Here is a 17,804-nt window from a genome sequence, read left to right as displayed (position 1 = left end):
AATGCTCTGCAACACTCTGCAATACCCTGCAACACTCTGCAATACCCTGCAACACTCTGCAATGCTCTACAACACTCTGCAATGCTCTGCAACACCCACCAATACCCTGCAACACTCTGCAATGCTCTGCAAAACCCGCCAATACCCTGCAACACTCTGCAATACCCTGCAACACTCTGCAATACTCTGCAATATCCTGCAACACTCTGCAATACCCTGCAACACTCTGCAATACTCTGCAATATCCTGCAAAACTCTGCAATACCCTGTAACACTATGCAACACTCTGCAATGCTCTGCAACACCCGCCAATACCCTGCAACACTTTGCAATGCTCTGCAACACCCGCCAATACCCTGCAACACTCTGCAACACCCTGCAACACTCTGCGATACCCTGCAACACTTTGCAATGCTTTGCAACACCCGCCAATACCCTACAACACTCTGTAATGCTCTGCAACACCCGCCAATACCCTACAACACTCTGCAATGCTCTGCAACACCCGCCAATACCCTGCAACACTCTGCAACACCCGCCAATACCCTGCAACATTCTGCAATGCTCTGCAACACCCGCCAATACCCTGCAACACTCTACAATGCTCTGCAACACTCTGCAATACCCTGCAACACTCTGCAATACCCTGCAACACTCTGCAATGCTCTACAACACTCTGCAATGCTCTGCAACACCCACCAATACCCTGCAACACCCACCAATACCCTGCAACACTCTGCAATGCTCTGTAACACTCTGCAATACCCTGCAACACTTTGCAATGCTCTGCAAAACCCGCCAATACCCTGCAACACTCTGCAATGCTCTGCAACACCCGCCAATACCCTGCAACACTCTGCAATGCTCTGCAACACCCGCCAATACCCTGCAACACTTTGCAATGCTCTGTAACACTCTGCAATACCGTGCAACACTCTGCAATACTCTGCAATACCCTGCAACACTCTGCAATACCCTGCAACACTTTGCAATGCTCTGCAAAACCCGCCAATACCCTGCAACACTCTGCAATGCTCTGCAACACCCGCCAATACCCTGCAACACTCTGCAATGCTCTGTAACACCCGCCAATACCCTGCAACACTCTGCAATGCCCTGCAACACTCTGCAATACCCTGCAACACTTTACAATGCTCTGCAACACCCGCCAATACCCTGCAACACTCTGCAATGCTCTGCAACACCCGCCAATACCCTGCAACACTCTGCAATGCTCTGCAACACCCGCCAACACCCTGCAGCACTCTGCAACACCCGCTAATACCCTGCAACACTCTGCAATACCCTGCAACACCCGCCAATACCCTGCAACACTCTGCAATGCTCTGCAACACCCGCCAATACCCTGCAATGCTCTGCAACACCTGCCAATACCCTGCAACACTCTGCAACACCCGCCAATACCCTGCAACACTCTGCAATGCTCTGCAACACCCGCCAATACCCTGCAACACTTTGCAATGCTCTGCAACACCCGCCAATACCCTGCAACACTCTGCAACACCCTGCAACACTCTGCTATACCCTGCAACACTTTGCAATGCTCTGCAACACCCGCCAATACCCTGCAACACTCTGTAATGCTCTGCAACACCCGCCAATACCCTGCAACACTCTGCAATGCTCTGCAACACCCGCCAATACCCTGCAACACTCTGCAACACCCGCCAATACCCTGCAACATTCTGCAATGCTCTGCAACGCCCGCCAATACCCTGCAACACTCTGCAATGCTCTGCAACACCCGCCAATACCCTGCAACACTTTGCAATGCTCTGTAACACTCTGCAATACCGTGCAACACTCTGCAATACTCTGCAATACCCTGCAACACTCTGCAATACCCTGCAACACTTTGCAATGCTCTGCAAAACCCGCCAATACCCTGCAACACTCTGCAATGCTCTGCAACACCCGCCAATACCCTGCAACACTCTGCAATGCTCTGCAACACCCGCCAATACCCTGCAACACTCTGCAATGCTCTGCAACACCCGCCAATACCCTGCAACACTCTGCAATGCTCTGTAACACTCTGCAATACCGTGCAACACTCTGCAATACTCTGCAATACCCTGCAACACTCTGCAATACCCTGCAACACTTTGCAATGCTCTGCAAAACCCGCCAATACCCTGCAACACTCTGCAATGCTCTGCAACACCCGCCAATACCCTGCAACACTATGCAATGCTCTGCAACACCCGCCAATACCCTGCAACACTCTGCAATGCTCTGCAACACCCGCCAATACCCTGCAACACTCTGCAATGCCCTGCAACACTCTGCAATACCCTGCAACACTTTACAATGCTCTGCAACACCCGCCAATACCCTGCAACACTCTGCAATGCTCTGCAACACCCGCCAATACCCTGCAACACTCTGCAATGCTCTGCAACACCCGCCAATACCCTGCAACACTCTGCAAGGCTCTGCAACACCCGCCAATACCCTGCAACACTCTGCAACACCCGCTAATACCCTGCAACACTTTGCAATACCCTGCAACACCCGCCAATACCCTGCAACACTCTGCAACACCCGCCAATACCCTGCAACACTCTGCAATGCTCTGCAACACCCGCCAATACCCTGCAACACCTGCCAATACCCTGCAACACTCTGAAATGCTCTGCAACACCCGCCAATACCCTGCAATGCTCTGCAACGCAATACTCTGCAACGCCATACTCTGAGATACCCAGCCATACCCAGTCATAGTCAGTGATACCCTGCAATACCCAGCCATAGTCGGTGATACCCTGCAATACCCAGCCATAGACACCCCCCCCCCCCCCTCCTACCGCCCTCCGGTGCTTCTACCGACTCGCCAATACGATCAAAGCCAGAATCTTTTTTTTTTTTCAGGCTTCTCAGCTTAGAGGTGAGATGTGGGGTCTTATTGACCCCATATCTCACTGTAAAGAGGACCTGTCATGCCATATTCCTATTACAAGGGATGTTTACATTCCTTGTAATAGGAATAAAAGTGATCAAAAAAATTTATTTTTGGGGAAAAAAATGTCAAAAATAAAATAAATAAAGTAAAATGAACACACAAAAAAAAAAATTTTTAAAGCTCCCCTGTCCCCATGTGCTCGCATGCAGAAGCGAATGCATACGTAAGTCCCGCCCACATATGAAAACGGTGTTCAAACCACACATGTGAGGTATCGCTGCAAACGTTGGAGCGAGAGCAATAATTCTAGCCCTAGACCTTCTCTGTAACTCAAAACATATAACCAGTAAAAAAAAAAACAAATCGTCGCCTATGGGGATTTTTAAGTAGCGACGTTTGGCGCCATTCCACGAGCCTGTGCAATTTTGAAGAGTGACATGTTCGGTATCTATTTACTCAGCGTAACTTCATCTTTCACATTATGCAAAAATTGGGCTAACTTTACTGTGTGTTTTTTTTTTTAAGCACAAATCTCATACAAAACGTCCTACAGAAATATAGCCCCACCCCAAATAGCATCAAACACGGACCAAGAACTTGAAGCCCCGATTTCAGGCCCTGATTTCGATAAAGCTATCAAGGACATGAAAATAGTCAAAGCCTCAGGACCAGATGGACTACCCCCTACAAGAGTATAAGACATTCACTAATATTCTAAAGGCTAGATTCTTGAATTCTTTTTCACTCACTCCAATCCGTACAAAATCCACCAGAACAACTATTGGAAGCACACATATCTGTTATTCCTAGACATGTGCATTCAATTTCGTTCCGAATCGAAATTCGGACACATTTTCATTATTCGGAAATTCGGATGCATCCGAATTACCGAATTACAATGCTAACGATTTCAAACAAAATTCGAATCAAATTTGAAAAATGCCATTTTGCGACCCAACTTTGGGGCCACGTATCTCGGGGCCACTTATAGCTAGGAACCCCAATTTGGTATGCAAACACAGTAGAACTAGCTCTACAACATCTCCAAATTTGGGATTTCTAGCTACAAGTGACCCCGAGTTACGGGGCCCCAAATTCGGGTCGCAAAATGTCATTATCTGCTGCAGAAAAGTGCTTGACATTTTGCGACCCGACTTTGGTGATTTTGTAGTGCTAGTTCTACTGTGTTTGCATACCAAATTTGGGGTTCCTAGCTATAAGTGGCCCCAAAGTTGGGGCGCAAAAGGTCATTCTCTTCTGCAGAAAAGTACTTGACATATTGTCCATATCTCAGGGTCACTTGGGGCTAGGAACCCCACAACTTGTGGCAGGTGACGTGGCAAGTGGATAATCCTCAACTTGGTCATGTGGCATTGTCCACTTGCCACGTCACGTGCCACAAGTTGTGTATTGTATTTGTTCACTTGCCACGTCACCTGCCACAAGTTGTGTATTGTCCACTTGCCACAACACCTGCCATGAGTGCCACGTGGCCGTCCAAGAGTGCCACGTGACCTGCCACGAGTGCCACATGACATGACACGAGTGCCACGTTCCCGGCCACGAGTGCCACATGACCACCCACGAGTGGCACGTGACCAAGTTGTGGATTGTCCACTTGCCACGTCATCTGCCACCAAGTGACCCCAGATATGGACAATATGCCACGTACTTTTCTGCAGCAGAGAATGACATTGTGAGACCTGAATTTTGGGCCACATATCTCAGGGTAACTTATAGCTAGAAACACCAAATTTGGTATGCAAACACAATAGAACTGGCATTACAACCTATACAAATTTGGAGTTTCTATCACCAAGTGACCCCAAGATACGTGGCCCCAAAGTCGGGTCACAAAATGTCAAGCACTTTTCTGCAGCAGAGAATTACATTTCGCGACCCAAATTTGGGGCCACATATCTCGGGGTCACTTAAAGCTAGAAACACCAAATTTGGTATGCAAACACAATAGAACCAGCACTACAACATCTCCAAATTTGGGGTTTCTAGCACCAAGTGACCCCGAGATACATGGCCCCAAATTCGGGTCGCAAAATATTTTCGAATTCGGTTGAAATAGTTTAGAATGCGGTTGAAATCATTTCGAAATCGGTAGAAATATTTTTCGAATTTGCTTGAAATATTTTCTAATGCGACCGATTTTTCGAATTTGGTAGAAAACGAAATGAAATCCGAAAACGAATTTAACGAATATAACTAAATGAATTAATTAATTAACGAATTAAAACGAAACAAAACTAAAATTTTTTTTTCCTTTTGCACATGTCTAGTTATTCCCAAAGAAGGTAAAGATCACAATCGGGTTACAAACTATAGGCCAATTTCCCTGATCAATGTCGAATGTAAATATATATGCCAAAATATTAGCAAATAGACTTCTCCCTTTATTAGCCTCCCTTATATCCCTCGATCAAGTAGGCTTTATTCCCGGTAGAGAAGGACGTGGCCATATGATCAAAGCAATAAACATAAACCACTGGCTTACATCCAAAAAGAAACAAGCCTTTTTTCCTCTCCCTTTACCCTGAGAAGGCGTTCAACAGAGTGGCCTAGGACTATGTTGACGCTGTCTTAACCCACATTCAAGGGTGGACTGACAACTCATGGGGCCCCCGGGCAATAGGAGATTATGGGGCCCCCAGGCAATTAGAGATTATGGGGGCCACACAATATACAATCACACAGGATACACAGACATGTTTCTATTGGCTGAGAAGGTACTGGAGAGGTGGGGCAGCTATAATCTCTGGATTTTTAGACCAAAAGGATGTCGGTAAGGGACATTTCAGAGACAGATGTAAATAAAACACAGATTTTTTTTACATACTGTCCCTGGTTTTACAGAGGCTGGCAACCCTGATGGGGCCCCCTAGTGACCCCTTAGTGGCATGGGGCCCTCGGGCAGTGGCCGAATGGTCAGTCCACCACCTGCCCACATTGGTATTCTACCTCGAATGAGAGCATATATAAAAGCTCTATATTCTGACCCTACCGCCCAGGGCTGGACTGGGACAGAAATTTGGCCCTGGACTTCATCCAGACTGGCCCACATACATTTTGAGTGTCCCATCAGCACTCCCGTATATCAGAGTGTCCCATCACCAGCCCCCTTACAACAGAGTGTCCAATCACCAGCCCGCTTACAACAGAGTGTCCCATCACCAGCCCCCTTACATCAGAGTGTCCCATCAGCACCCCCTTACATCAGAGTGGCCCATCAGCACCCCCTTACATCAGAGTGTCCCATCAGCAGCCCCCTTACATCAGAGTGGCCCATCAGCACCCCCTTACGTCAGAGTGTCCCATCACCAGCCCCCTTACATCAGAGTGTCCCATCAGCACCCCCTTACGTCAGAGTGTCCCATCACCAGCCCCCTTACATCAGAGTGTCCCATCAGCACTCCCTTACATCAGAGTGTCCCATCAGCAGCCCCCTTACATCAGAGTGTCCCATCAGCAGCCCCCTTACATCAAAGTGGCCCATCAGCACCCCCTTACATCAGAGTGTCCCATCACCAGCCCCCTTACATCAGAGTGGCCCATCAGCACCCCCTTACATCAGAGTGGCCCATCAGCACCCCCTTACATCAGAGTGTCCCATCACCAGCCCCCTTACATCAGAGTGGCCCATCAGCACCCCCTTACATCAGAGTGTCCCATCACCAGCCCTCTTACATCAGAGTGGCCCACTGAGCCATCGGCCCACCGGGAAACTCCCGGTAGTCCCAATGGCCAGTACATGCCTGCTACCGCCTTCAATTTGCACAATGGTACAAGACAGGGTTGCCCCTATCCCCTCTCTTGTTCGTCCTCACACTGGAACCGTTACTAAACAGAATCTGATCTAATCCAGACATAAAGGGAATACAGATTCATTACCAAACATATAAAGTTGCAGCCCTTGCAGATGACACGCTTCTCTTTCTCTCAGACGCCCATATACCTATACCCAATCTCATTTAATACCTAGAGCAGTGATGGCGAACCTTGGCACCCCAGATGTTTTGGAACTACATTTCCCATGATGCTTAGGCACACTGCAGAGTGGATGAGCATCATGGGAAATGTAGTTCCAAAACATCTGGGGTGCCAAGGTTCGCCATCACCGACCTAGAGCAATTCCAATTAATATCAAACTTGAAAATTAACCATTCAAAATCCAATACCCTCAGCATCACATTACCCCCATCTTCAATTGGGCTATGTTAAAAAAAATGCCCCCTTCTCGTGGGCCAACCATTCCATAACATATCTAGGAATAGAAAAACCTACTAAATTGAATGATCTATTTAAGCTCAATTACACACCAATCTTAAAAGAAATAAAGGATGATTTAACCACTTAAGGACCGGGCCTCTTTTTCAGATTTGGTGTTTACATGTTTAAAACTGTTTTTTTTTTTTTTTGCTAGAAAATTACTTAGAACCCCCCAAACATTTTATATTGTTTTTTTTTCAATAAAATGGCGGTCATTGAAATACTTTTTTTTCACACCGTATTTGCGCAGCGGTCTTACAAGCACACTTTTTTTGGGAAAAAAAATAAGACAGTAAAATTAGCCCAATTTTTTTTTATATTGTGAAAGATAATGGTACGCCGAGTAAATTGATACCCAACATGTCACGCTTCAAAATTGCGCCCCGCTCGTGGAATGGCGTCAAACTTTTAGCCTCAAAAATCTCCATAAGCAACAATTAAAAAATTCTACAGGTTGCATTTTTTTTGCGTTACAGAGGAGGTCTGGGGCTAGAATTATTGGCCTCTCGCTCTACCGATCGCGGCGATACCTCACATGTGTGGTTTGACCACCGTTTTCATATGCGGGGCCCTACTCACGTATGCGCTTGCTTCTGTGCGTAAGCTCATCATGACGGGGGGGGGGGGGGTTTAAAAAAAAAAAAAATTTATTATTATTTATTTTAATTGATTTTATTTATTTTTACACTGTTTTAAAAAAAAAATGGATCACTTTTATTCCTATTACAAGGAATGTAAATATCCCTTGTAATAGAAAAAAAGCATGACAGGTCCTCTTAAATATGAGATCTGGGGGGTCAAAAAGTCCTCAGATCTCATAATTGGACTAAAATGCAAAAAAAAATAAAAAAATAAAATAAAATAAAAATTACATTTAAAAAAAAATATACCTTTAAGCCCCTGTACACACGGTCGGAGATTTCGACAACCAAATCCGTTGGATTTTGTCAGTCGGATCTTGTCCGAAACTGTTGCATACACACGGTCGGACTTAGGCCGCGTACACACGGGCGGATTATCCGCCCAACTAAGTTCGTCAGACAATCCGACAGACAGCCCGTCCAACTTTTGAATGAACGGACTTGACCACACACGATGAACGAACAGTCCGCTGAAAACTTGCGCGATGACGTGTACGGCACGTACGACGGGACTAGAAATTCGACGTCCAATACACTGCAATGCAACCTTCGCCGTGTAAATCCTTTCTGAGCATGCGCCATACTTAGTCCGTCCAACTTGCCTACTCACGAGCGGACTGTCCGCTGAAACCAAGTTTGGACGGACAAAATTACGGAAATTCCGAAAGACTTAGTCCGTCAGACTGTCCGCTGAAAAAGTCAGCGGAAGCCCACACACGAGCGGATTGTCCACTGAAACACGGTTCAGCGGACTAAGTTGGGCAGACAATCCGCCCGTGTGTACGCGGCCTAAGTTGTCGAAAAATCCAATCATTCAGAACGTTTCGTTACGATGGGACTACGTTCAGGCTAGTAGCCAATAGCTTTGATGTAGGAATTTGATCTGAGTATGCGTGGCACTTTGTCCGATCAAAATTCTCTACACATGATCGGAGTATGTCCTATCGGACCAGTTGGTCGAAAAATATTTCCAACAAGTTGGAAAATTGGGTCCAACAGATATTCCAACGGAATCAGTCCGATGCAGACCACACACAGTCGGATTATCCGACAACACGGTCCCATAGGACACATTCCGACGGATTCTCCGACCGTGTGTACAAGGGCTAAGAGGTATGGGCTGAAGTGACATTTTGACGTCACTTCCGCCCTCCTATGGTATAGAGACGAGTGGGGGGGGCCATCTTAGCCTCACTCGTCTCCATACCCAGCTAGCAAAAGGACCCGATCGCCTTCGCCGCTACCGACGGCTCCGGTAAGCGGCGGAAGGTGCGGGAGGGAGGCGGGAGGGGGGTGGCACCTCTCCCGCCGTCAATAGTGGTGATCTCATGGCGAATCCGCCGCGGAGACCACCGTTATCGTACAGACGACCGGCGCCTGAAGAGATGGATATCTTGGTTGTGGCAGCACCTGCTGCCGTTACCGGGATATCCCTCTTCAAAAAAAATAGGACGTACATCGTCGTGCGCCGGTCGGTAAGTGGTTAAAGAGATGGAACTCACTAAATGCGTCATGGTTTGGGAGAGCCTCATTAATCAAAACGACAATACTGCCCCGCTTTCTCTGCCATTCAAACAATCCCTATTAGAGTACCATTACCTTTCTTTACCTCTTTCCGTCAAGCATGCACTTCCTTCATCTGGAGAAGTAAGCACCCCCAGAATCAAATTCACTAGGCTAAATCTACCAAAAAAAAAATAAAGGAGGAATTGCGTTCCCTGATTTACGCAAATATCACAAGGCAGCCCTTCTATCAAGAATAATGGATTGGAACAGCCATCATATAGTTAAAGACTGGGTGTCACTGGAACAAATACAACTCTCCCAACCTGCTAAATCCCTTCCATGGATACATCCAAAACATCATCCAATAGCCGCCAAAACCCACCCTCTCATAGGTCCCACTCTAGAGATATTTAGAATTACCTTCATACCCAGAATCCCCTCACCATGGTTTGGCCCGCTCACCCCACTAAGGAACAATCCAGACTTCCCCCCCCCTGATGCACTTTGAATGACAATTGCGCGGTCATACAACACTGTACCCAAATGACATTTTTATCATTTTTTCCCACAAATAGAGCTTTCTTTTGGTGGTATTTAAAGAGGGATTCCACCAAAAAAAAAATATATATATTAAAAGCCAGCAGCTATAAATACTACAGCTGCTGACTTTTAATAAATGGACACTCACCTGTCCCGGGGTCCAGGGATGCCGGCAACCGAGGCCGATCGATCGCTCGGCCTCTCGGCTGCTGCCGCCACCATTCTAGGTGAGGGAATCAGGAAGTGAAGCGAATCGGCTTCACTTCCCGGTTCCCTACTGCGCATGCGCGAGCCGCGCCGCGCAATGGGAAATCTCCACGCTGTCACTGGGACCCGTGTGTGTCCCAGCAGACAGCGCGGCAGGGCAGGAAATGGCGTAGACTCCCACGGGAGTCTATGCCCGGAAGTGGGTGAAAATACCTGTCTTTGACAGGTATCTCCACCCCCCTCCCCCCTGAAAGGTGTCAATTGTGACACCGGAGGAGGGGAGGGATCCAATCAGCGGAGGTTCCACTTTAGGGTGGAATCCCGCTTTAATTACAGTTGGGAGTTTTATTTTTGCTAAACAAACAAAAAAAGATGCAAAAAAAAACAAAAAAAACATGTTTAATAGTTTGTTATAAAATTTTGCAAACAGGTCATTTTTCTCCTTCATGGAAGTGCGCTGATGAGGCGGCACTGATAGGCTGCATTGGTGGGCACTGATAGGCTGCACTGGTGGGCACTGATAGGCATAGTTAAGGCGGCACTAATAGGCACAGATAAGGTGGCACCGATAGGCACAAATAAGGCAGTACTGATGGGCACAGATAAGGCGGCACTGATGGGCAAAGATGGGCACAGATAGGGTGGCACGGATGGGTGGCACGGATGGGTGGCACTAAGGGGCACTGATAGGTACCACTGATAGATGGGACTGATGGGCACTGATAGGTGGCTCTGATAGGTGGCTCTGATAGGTGGCACTGCTGGGCACTGATGGGCGGCACTGATGGGCACTGGTAGATGACACTGATGGGCACGGATATGTGGCACTGGGGTGCAGCACCGTTGTTGAGGCAGATTGTGGGCACTGATGGGTGGCACTGTGGACACTGCTGGGTGGCACTATGGGCACTGCTGGGTGGCACTGACAGGGGGCACTTATTTTTTAATGAGATGGCACTGGCAGGGGGCAGGTGGGCACTGGCAGGGCTGGCCGTGATCGGGACTGATGTCCCGATCACGGCCGCCGGTGATCGGCTCTTTTTTTTTCTCCTCGCGCTGTCAGCGCGAGGAGGAATAATAGCCGATTACCGACTCCGTTGTATCACATGATCAGCTGTCATTGGCTGACAGCTGATCATGTGGTAAGGGGTCGGGATCGACCCCTTGCTCGGATCAGTGATCAGGCGAGTCTCATAGACTCGCCGATCACAGAGCGAGCCGCGCGCGCCCCTCAGGGGGTGCGCAGGCCGCTCGTGCACGGGACGACGTCAATAGACATAGTCCCGGCAAAGGAGGTCCGCGCTGTAGCCGTCATTCGGCTATAGCGCGGGTCTCAAGTGGTTCAAAAAGGAACACTTCTCTCTAGAGAGGCGCTAAACAAAGAAATTCATCCAAATATAATCTCACATTGGATACTTCCTGACCAGAAAAGAAACTGTACAATCCTGGTCTAGAGTCTCTACGGCCCTAGAAGACCCATGTTCAAAAAAAAATAAAAAATTTAACAAAGACATATAATTTCCACTCTGTACAATTCACTATTTGAGGGTAAAACAGACTCCTCCAATAGGGCGTGTCAAGCATGGGAGCAGGATCTTGACATAAACTTATCACAAACAGACTGGGAGACAATCTATATGCATGCTCACAAAGGCTCTCTGAATGTAGCCGCCCGAGAGTGTGGTTTCAAAATTATAACAAGATGGTACAGAACTCCCTCCTTGCTTCATAAATTCTCACCTCAAATATCCAATAAATGTTAGAGACAGGGCTGGATTAACGTAGGGGCTATTGGAGCTGCAGCTCCAGGCCCCCTACCTTAATATAGGCCCAGCCACCCAAAAAGAACACACTGCTCATGAAAAGCAATGGGCCAACAGAGTCCTCCCCTGATGGGCCTTGCATTCCGCATGCACCGCCTGGGCACTGTGATGAAATTGATAATGGGCACCGCCAGGGCTGTTGATAGGGGGGGACCACCAGTGCTCCTGTAGGGGGGCCCCGGCACACAGAGAGGCCCGAACAGCAAGAGGAATCAGTGTTGTCGATACGAGGAGCAATTACAGAAAGATGCCCTGTGCGGCTCTCTGCAGCAGATAAAAGCTGGTTTCTCTCCCTCCCACCAGCTTTTAGCTGCTGCAGGGAGAGACACAGGGCATTGTTCCTGTAATTGCTTCCTTCTCCCTGTTCTATTATAAAAGGGCTCATTTACGCAGGTTCTCTGTTATGTTTGTGTTCCGCTAATAATAATTTTAGTGTAGGCTGGGCGCCGCATGAGCAGTCCTAACGGAAAGCCTGGGGCACGCCAGTGCAAGGCTCTTGCAGAATTCTGGGGCTTCCATAGTGTTTGGCCCTCTCGGCTGCACTCTTTAAGCTCAGAGTGCACACGCCAATGGACGGCCCTTATGGCAAACCTGGCAAGTCAGATGCCAGGCTTCTCTAGTTGGCATGCACCCTTTAGAGTCTGGGCGCATGCCAACACGGGCTCTTGGAAACACATAAGGGTGCCCAGTAAAAGGTCCACCAAAATCCTCAGCACCAAGCACATGATGCTCTTAACCACTTGCTTACTGGGCACTTAAACCCCCCTCCTGCCCAGACCAATTTTCAGCTTTCAGCGCTGATGCACTTTGAATGACAATTACGCGGGCATACAACACTGTACCCAAATGAAATTTTTATCATTTTTTTTCCCACAAATAGAGCTTTCTTTTGGTGGTATTTAGTTACAGCTCGGAGTTTTATTTTTTGCTAAACAAACAAAAAAAGATGCAAAAAAATCATGTTTAATAGTTTGTTATAAAATTTAGCAAACAGGTCATTTTTCTCCTTCATTGAAGTGCACTGATGAGGCGGCACTGATAGGCTGCACTGATGGGCACAGATAGGCTGCACTGGTGGGCACTGATAGGCATAGTTAAGGCAGCACTAATAGGCACAGATAAGGTGGCACCTATAGGCAAAGTACTGATGGACACAGATAAGGCGGCACTGATGGGCAAAGATGGGCACAGATAAGATGGCACGGATGGGTGGCACGGATGGGTGGCACTAAGGGGCACTGATAGGTACCACTGATAGATGGGACTGATGGGCACGGATAGGTGGCTCCGATAGGTGACACTGCTGGGCACTGATGGGCGGCACTGATGGGCACTGATGGGCACTGGTAGATGACACTGATGGGCACGGATATGTGGCACTGGGGTGCAGCACCGTTGTTGAGGCAGACTGTGGGCACTGATGGGTGGCACTGTGGGCACTGCTGGGTGGCACTATGGGCACTGCTGGGTGGCACTGATGGGGGGCACTTATTTATTCTGAGGTGGCACTGGCAGTGGGCAGGTGGGCACTGGTAAGCTGGCCGTGATCGGGACTGATGTCCCGATCACGGCCGCCGGTGATCGGCTCTTTTTTTTTCTCCTCGGCCCCGACTCCGTTGTATCACATGATCAGCTGTCATTGGCTGACAGCTGATCACGTGGTAAGGGGTCGGGGTCGACCCCTTGCTCGGATCCGTGATCAGGTGAGTCTAATAGACCTCAGGGGGCACGCAGGCCGCTCGTGCACGGGACGACGTCAATAGACGTTGTCCCGGCAAAGGAGGTCCGCGCTGTAGCCGTCATTTGGCTATAGCGCGGATCTCTAGTGGTTAATCTAGCCCTGGCTAGAGATGTAAACATGACCAAGGCTCGATGATACATATAAGGTGGTCCTGCCCACTGATCCGGACCTTCTTGGAAAATGGTATATGAAATTACAATCTCAGTCGCCACCTCAGAAAAATCTTAGGCCGCGTACACACGCGCGGACTGTTCGCCCAACCTTGTCCGCTGAACAGTGTTTGGGCGGACAGTCCGCTCGTGTGTGGGGCTTCAGCGGACAGTTTCAGCGGACAGTTGGACGAACAAGGTCTTACGGAAATTCCGAAAAACTGTCCGCTGAAACAAGGTTTCAGCGGACTGTTCGCTCGTGTGTAGGCTTGTTCGGCCAACTAAGTCTCGCGCATGCTCAGAAAGGATTTTCACGCCGAAAGCTATAATGCAGTGTATAGGACGTCGTATTTTTCGTCCCGTCGTACGTGCCGTTCACGTCATCGCGCACGGTTTCAGCAAACTGTTCGTCCGTCGTGTGTGGCCATGTCCGTCCATGCTAAGTTTGAGCGGACTGTTTGCCGAAACTGTTGGACGGACAAAGTTGGGCGAACAGTCCGCGCGTGTGTACGCGGCCTTAGGCTTGACCCAGCACAATTCGATCTCTAAAAATCAGTATCTAAAATCACTAGCAATGTTCATGATAAATGCAGCAAGACACTGCGTCCCCTGCCACTGGCGGTTGAATGTTACTCCAACAAAAAAAGAATGGTTTCTTAGAATAAATAACATTGAAAAAAATAGAAGAACTGATTAGCATATCACAGGGAAAAATAACTAAATTCACATTGATTTGGTACAACTGGTTAGGATCCAAAAACACCCCAGTCTATAAAACACTCAATATACAATAGACTAAACTAGTATACAAAAGTTTGTAAAACGGGTTCGCTGGTCTATACTTCATTGTACCATCTCTGTCACTTCCCTCCCTCGCTCTCCCTTATCCCCCAAACTCAAACTATTACTTCTATCTCGTATAACTTACTCATTGGAAAATGAATATATATATATATCCCTTTCCCGCCGAGCGTACGCAGATCTGCGTACTCGGCTTCCGGGGGTTATACCGGGATGATGCCCGCACCTGCAGGCATCATCCCAGTACCGTTTTCTTCAGCAGGCGATTGGCTATCCAGGCATAACAACCGATGCAGCTAAAAGCCGCTCGGCTGTTATGCCGGAGGAGCGGGAGGGGACGTCCCCCCCTCCCGCCGCTGTTACCGGTGCTCCCGCTCGATCGGGAGCACCGATTCGTGATCTGACGCCTCCGGCTGCTGGGGAGGAACTGGAACGAAGCCGTAATCGGCTTCATTCCAGTCTCCTCATCGTAAACACGGAAGCGACGTCATGCTGCCAATGGCGCCGGTTTTTTAAAAAATATCCGGTATTCAGAATCGCCGTTTTCGGTGATCTGAATACATTGAAGTGTAAAGGAGGGGTGGGGGGTCTTTTAGACCTCCCGATCCCTCCATAAAGAGGACCTGTCACCACCTATTACTGCCACAAGGGATGTTTACATTCCTTGTGACAGCAATAAAAGTGATCAATTTTTTTTTTTTTTTTTTTAAACAATTTAGTCATTTTAAAATAAATAAAAAAATAAAACATTTTTTTTTAAAGCGCCCACCGTCCCCGCGAGCTCGCGAAGCAAAGAAAACGCATACGGAAGTCGCGCCCGCGTATGTAAACGGTGTTCAAATCACACATGTGAGGTATCGCCGCAATCGTCAGAGCGAGAGCGATAATTCTAGCACTAGACCTCCTCTGTAACGCTAACCTGGTAACCGTAAAAAAAATTTAAAGCGTCGCCTATTAAGATTTTTAGGTACCGTACTTTGTCGTCAATCTACAAGTGCGTGCAATTATAAAGTGTGACATGTTTGGTATCTATTTACTCGGCGTAACATTATCTTTCACATTACGCAAAAAAATTGGGCTAATTTTACTGTTTTGTTTTTTTTTTATTCATGAAAGTGTCCCCTTTCCCAAAAAGTTGCATTTAAAACACCGCTGTGCAAATACCGTGTGACATAAAATATTGCAACAGTCGCCGTTTTATTCTCTAGAGTCTCTGCTAAAAAAATATATATATATAATGTTTGGGGGTTCAATTTTCTAGCAAAAAATATGGATTTTAACTTGTAAACACCAAATTCCAAAAATAGGCTTAGTCATGAAAGGGATATATATATATATATACTTTTACAAAACATACGAATAAATCGTTTATGTCTGTTCTACCGGATAACCTATTGTTGGCATATAAATAGTAATGTTCTCATGTAAAATGTATTGCATTACCATCGTATTATTAATACATCCACAAGACTATGTCATTGTTACTCTGTTTTTGATTTTATGTTCTATCAACTTTATATAAAAAAAAAAAACAAAAAAAATAAAGAAAGGCGGAAGTCTAGTAGTTAAAAAGATAAGATATAGACAAGATATAGTAGTAATAATGACCATTGCAATATTTGATATTATTAGGTAATTGTTAATATTCCTGCACACAATAACTCTATAACCCCAACACAATCTTCTTACAACTAACTCTATAACCCCAACACAATCTTCTTACAACTGTCGGGGGGGGTTTGTTGTTGCAGAACTACAAACTTCAGCTGCCTCATTAGAATTTAACGGAGGAAACGCTCTGGGATTGACTTAGACAGCTAAACAAATTCTCCTTACTCCACAATACTGTCAGCACTATGTAGTGATACTCACAGCTCCAGGTATGAAGTTGCTCCATTTATGGAACAGTCGGTGTTCTTCACTTTCTCCATTCACCCCCACAAGGACAATAGAGACATCATTACAGGTGCCAGCAGCCAGGTCAGTCCCCGTCTTTACCTCCAACTTATAAGTCTTTGACATTTTAGGAGATGACTCTTTAAAAAAGCAGCTCTGCAAGACACAAGTACAGTTTGAACAGTCAGCTATATCTTTCTCTTTTATGCAATTTACAACAAGTTCACGCCTACAACTAATTGCAACATCAGTAGCATGAACCAATCCTGTTTGGACATAGGATATATTTTTAGACTGAATTATCTATGCATGTGATGCAGGGGCGGATCCAGAGTCTAATCTCGGGAGGGCCACTGCCAGAAAATAAGGTGTTGCTTACAGAACTGAATTTAATGTATAATACAGTGTAATGCAGTGTACAGAGGTCAGTAATATGTAGAGCAGTGTACAGAGGACAGTAGGATGTAGAGCAGTGTACAGAGGTCAGTAGTATGTAGAGCAGTGTACAGAGGTCAGTAGTATATAGAGCAGTATACAGAGGTCAGTAATATGTAGGGCAGTGCACAGAGGTCAGTAGTATGTAGAGCAGTGCACAGAGGTCAGTAGTATGTAGAGCAGTGTACAGAGGTCAGTAATATGTAGGGCAGTGCACAGAGGTCAGTAGTATGTAGAGCAGTGTACAGAGGTCAGTAGTATGTAGGGCAGTATACAGAGGTCAGTAGTATGTAGGGCAGTGTACAGACGTCAGTAGTATGTAGGGCAGTGTACAGAGGTCAGTAGTATGTAGAGCATTGTACAGAGGTCAGTAGTATGTAGAGCATTGTATAGAGGTCAGTAGTATGTAGGGAAGTGTACAGAGGTCAGTAGTATGTACAGCAGTGTACAGAGGTCAGTAGTATGTAGAGCAATGTGCAGAAGACAGTAAGATGTAGGACAGTGTACAGAGGTCAGTAGTATGTAGAGCAGTGAACAGAGGTCAGTAGTATGGAGAGCAGTGTACAGAGGTCAGCAGTATGTAGAGCAATGTGCAGAGGACAGTAAGATGAAGGACAGTGTACAGAGGTCAGTAGTATGTAGGGCAGTGTACAGAGGTCAGTAGTATGTAGGGCAGTGTACAGAGGTCAGTAGTATGTAGGGCAGTGTACAGAGGTCAGTAGTATGTAGAGCAGTGTACAGAGGTCAGTAGTATGTAGAGCAGTGTACAGAGGTCAGCAGTATGTAGAGCAATGTGCAGAGGACAGTAAGATGAAGGACAGTGTACAGAGGTCAGTAGTATGTAGAGCAGTGTACAGAGGTCAG

The 17,804-nt window shown here is 47.0% G+C and overlaps 1 protein-coding gene across 1 annotated transcript in view; it reads right to left on the bottom strand.

The window, feature by feature from the left end:
* LOC143957717 (arachidonate 12-lipoxygenase, 12R-type-like) overlaps window positions 1-16,661 on the bottom strand; it is a 161,646-nt gene extending 144,985 nt beyond the window's left edge. The window contains exon 1 of the mRNA XM_077467415.1: window positions 16,482-16,661. Within this exon, the coding sequence (XP_077323541.1) occupies window positions 16,482-16,631 (150 nt within the window). The 5' untranslated portion in view covers window positions 16,632-16,661. The remainder of the gene's footprint in view (window positions 1-16,481) is intronic.
* Window positions 16,662-17,804: the final 1,143 nt, after the last annotated feature.

The sequence above is a fragment of the Lithobates pipiens genome, unplaced genomic scaffold (genome assembly GCF_037356315.1).
Source record: "Lithobates pipiens isolate NorthernLeopardFrog02 unplaced genomic scaffold, aLitPip1_a1.2 Scaffold_55, whole genome shotgun sequence".
In the NCBI taxonomy this organism is placed as follows: domain Eukaryota; kingdom Metazoa; phylum Chordata; class Amphibia; order Anura; family Ranidae; genus Lithobates; species Lithobates pipiens.
This window is presented reverse-complemented; position numbering and strand designations above follow the sequence as displayed.